General features: G+C 41.6%; 1 protein-coding gene across 2 annotated transcripts in view; it reads left to right on the forward strand.

Moving 5' to 3' along the window:
* The window catches only part of Spag1 (sperm associated antigen 1), a 59600-nt gene extending 57611 nt beyond the window's left edge, over positions 1–1989 (forward strand). For both annotated transcript variants that reach the window (XM_031358866.1, XM_031358865.1), the window contains exons 18-19: positions 839–1207; positions 1303–1989. In XM_031358866.1, coding sequence (XP_031214726.1) covers positions 839–1207; positions 1303–1434 — 501 coding nt within the window. In that variant the 3' untranslated portion in view covers positions 1435–1989. The remainder of the gene's footprint in view (positions 1–838; positions 1208–1302) is intronic.
* Positions 1990–4020: the final 2031 nt, after the last annotated feature.

Raw genomic sequence — 4020 nt, forward strand, 5'->3', positions numbered from 1 at the left:
CCTGGAACTCACTCTGTAGACCAGGCTGGCCTCGAACTCAGAAATCTGCCTGCCTCTGCCTCGCAAGTCCTGAGATTAAAGGCGTGCGCCACCACTGCTCTGCTCTCTCTCTTCTTTTTTTACTCTTCAATAATCTGGGCTTCTCTAAGACAGCCTGGCAGTCATATCTACCTCTGCGATTCCTAGAAAGCCACATGATTTGCTTTGCCATTAATGAAGAATGTCAGGACATAAATTACTGTACATCCATGAATGCTAACTTCCCTTTTATGGTCTGACATTTCTATGAAGAGGCAACAAGTGGGAACCCATGACTTTTCCCCTTTAAGCAAGAAAAGTGTTTTAAGAGACATGAAAAATATAGGATCATTTTGTTAAATATAGGAAAATGGAAATGAATGTAAAATTAATCCTGAAAATAGAAAAAACAAAAATAGAAAATACAGGCTTTCAGATTTTATTTTTTATTTTTAGTGTAGAATACCTTCTAAAAATGTCTTATGTTCTAACTTCTTTTTCTTAAAGAAATTATGTATTTTGGAATGTATTGTAACTTTTATTTTCACCGGGTGGTGGTGGTGCACGCCTTTAATCCCAGCACTTGGGAGGCAGAGGCAGGCAGATTTCTGAATTTGAGGACATCCTGGTCTACAGAGTGAGTTCCAGGACAGCCCAGGTGACACAGAGAAACCCTGTCTCGAAAAAAAACAAAAACAAAACAAAACAAAACAAAAAAACCCTTTTATTTTCTTAGAATTTTACTAAAACACTGTGTGTAGCTCTCAGTGTATGTGCCTGGTATTCAGTGTCCTGACGTGCTGTAGTTTCTGTTTGGAAGGTGGATGGCAGCAGTGATGAGGAGCCTGAGAGCCCTGCAGAGGCCTTGGCTACCTCCCCGCCTGCCAGAGATGGGGTGGAAGATGGACAGTCTGCAGAACCAGCGGAAAAACTCGACATCCCCAGGCCTAGTAATGCCTATGAGTTCGGACAGGTCCTGAGCACTATCAGCGCCAGGAAAGATGAAGAGGCCTGTGCACACCTTTTAGCCATCACTGCACCCAAAGACCTGCCGCTGTTGCTAAGTAACAAACTTGAAGGGGACATGTTCCTCCTCATCATTCAGTCACTGAAAAGTCACCTTGTGGCCAAAGACCCCTCCCTGGTGTATGAGCATCTCCTGTATCTGAGCAAAGCAGAGAGGTTTAAGGTAAGCAGCGGTGTGCCTGGGAGGAGCCTGCCATCTCTGGGTTCTGTAAGTTTGAAAGTGTTGCTTATGCTCACAGCACCCTTCCTATTTTCCAGATGCTGTTGCCACTAATTAGCAAAGGCCAAAAGGAGCAGATGGCACAGATGCTTGATGGCCTGTCAGATACACAGGCCAACTCTTTTATGGCAGAGGATGTACAGGCCCTAAGAAGGCAGTATGAGCTTTAACTCCAGGTTGCTGAGTTCAAGACAACGTTGTGATGGAGTTGCATGGGAAAAGCCACACCCAGAAGTATCCCTGTTTGGACATCAGATGTTATACTTATTTTTATATCCAGAACATGTATATTCTATAATCTGATTTTTATTTATTGTAAATATTCTCTTCTGTACTAGAGCCAACACCTTTATATTTAATAACTATATTCAGAACTTGGCAAATTACACTCTAATTTATAATAATTTTCTTTTAATGACCTACCCATTATAAACTTAAAATATGTTCTTTGTGGTGGCAGTTCATTCAGGTTTGACAGGAATTAGTGACCTCAGTCCTTTAAATGTTAGCAGTGATGACTCTATCACTTTCTGGCCCACTCAGATGCACAGAATCTACTTTAGAGAAGTGGCTTACTATTACTCAAAATGAAAGTCAACACTTAACTCTACGAGATCATTATTAGTTTATTAATTTAGAGCCCTAAGGGAGTTATTTTTTCTAATATTTTTACTGTGACTTTCTCTTCTACATTGCTCGTAAGCAATAAAACTATATGAAACAAGTTTACCCTGCCTTTGTATTTGAATTGTCACCCTAGCCCATAGTCCCCACTCAAATGTCCGCACCCCAGCCTTTTGCTTTCTGCTTTATTTTTATTTCTTTACTATTACAAGTGAAAAAAGTCATTGAATGCTCCTTTTTGTGTTAAAGTTATTTCCTATACAATAAACATTCAAGCCTTTATTTATTTAATGTGTGTATGCCTACATGTCTGTATGTGTACCTTGTGCGTGCAGGCTACATAGGCCAGAAGAGAACACTGGATCCTCTAGAACTGGAGTTGAGGATGGGGATGAGCCTCCCAGTATTGTGTCTTCTGCAAACTCAGCATCTCTACAGCCTTAGCACTTAGGTCTTACCCAGTATGTCATCCTTTCCTTCTGTATTCCATGAGCAGTCTTTCCAGTATTCTGTTGTTCATTTTAAGGTTAAGGTGAACATCATTTTCATATTTCACTTTTACAATTACAGTAAGACTCATCGTGGGTAAATGGGACCTTTCAAACTCTGCTACTCTTTTTTTCTCAAGCAGATCTCTCCTTTGTTCTTAGGTGAAAACTACTATAATTAGTTCTCTAATCTGTAAACAAATATGTTTTTTCCTACCCTTTATCCCCTTGGTTTCACCCCTATCACCAGATGGGGGAGAGGGGAGGGAGGGAGATATCCTTGAATCTAATTTCTTGTTTTTCTTGGAACATGACTACTAACAAACTGCAACCAATCCCCCTGAAGGACCACCATGCCTACTGGGGCCCTAGCATTTATATAGCCTCTGAAAATTTCCCAGAATTTCAAATGACACACCAACAGAAGTTATCTCAGCTGACAAAACCATGCCTCTGCTAGAGCATGAGGTAAATCATAGTCAGCTATTGTATGGACGATCCAAAGCAGCCCATATCCCTGTATCCAGGATTAAAATGAAATTATAATAGTCTTGTGTGTTTTAAAGAAACCAAAATTCCAGAATTGTCACTACTCGTTTTCTCCTTCTTAATGTTATGTTTTTGTAAACAGTGGACAATGGATTGTTGCACATACATGTTGGCAGTCTCTTAAGATGGTATCATCTATGATGTCATAGATAGCTTGTTAAGTATACTCTGCTGGTCACCCCACACAGCAGTCACGCCACTTCTCTGAATAAGAATAGATGACAAATTACATTCATCCATGTCACTGGAAGAGGATAAGATGACCACCTTAAATGTTCTGCATATGTTATGCTACACAGGACTACCTCTCCAGGAGAAACAGAGGCAGACAAGTGCCTGGTGCTGGAGCTCTGGCGCCCCCTCCTGGATCCTGGCCTATGACAGCTCGCAGGTACAGCTGGCCACAGGGATCACCTACCCTTCCCTACACACTACCCACTGTACCTGCAGCATGGGGTCCAGATGCTGAGTGAGTGCCAGCTGCTGAATGAATGGTCCTGGAAGGCCCGTTTACCAAGGTCAGATCAGAGAAGCTCCAATTTTTGAGAAGACTCTGAAGAGGAGACTCTCTAGCCTACTCTTGGAGTGCCTGCATAGTCAGTCTCAGCTCTTGTAAGCCCTCAGCCAGCTGGAAGGCATGACCAGCCCACTGGCTGAGAAGCTCCATGTGTACTAACTAACTAATACTGAAGGGAACTAAACTATTTATGACCCTCAGAATAAAGCACTGGTGGTGATAACTCTTAGTTTATTCTTAATTGGAGAAAAAAAAAAAAAACAATGACATCAAATATAAGGCTCTCTAGTAGAAAAAAGTGTCAATGGATTTTTCATGCACCCTGGGGACCACAGGGACAATGGCACAGAATCTAAGCCAGATTGTGAAACAGACTCCAGTCCATGAGAAAGATGAGCTAAGAAGAATTAAATTGCTTTGCTGAAGAATCTTCACTGTCACCCAGACCACATATGGCAGGACAGTGGAAGAGCAACTTGCTTATCTATCTTCCCTTAGGGTTGTAACAGAGCCCGAGTCAGGTTTAAAATGTTGCTCTATGCTTTTGTCTCTTTTAGGTCAGTAGTTTCGTCTGTGCA

Source organism: Mastomys coucha, unplaced genomic scaffold (genome assembly GCF_008632895.1).
Source record: "Mastomys coucha isolate ucsf_1 unplaced genomic scaffold, UCSF_Mcou_1 pScaffold7, whole genome shotgun sequence".
In the NCBI taxonomy this organism is placed as follows: domain Eukaryota; kingdom Metazoa; phylum Chordata; class Mammalia; order Rodentia; family Muridae; genus Mastomys; species Mastomys coucha.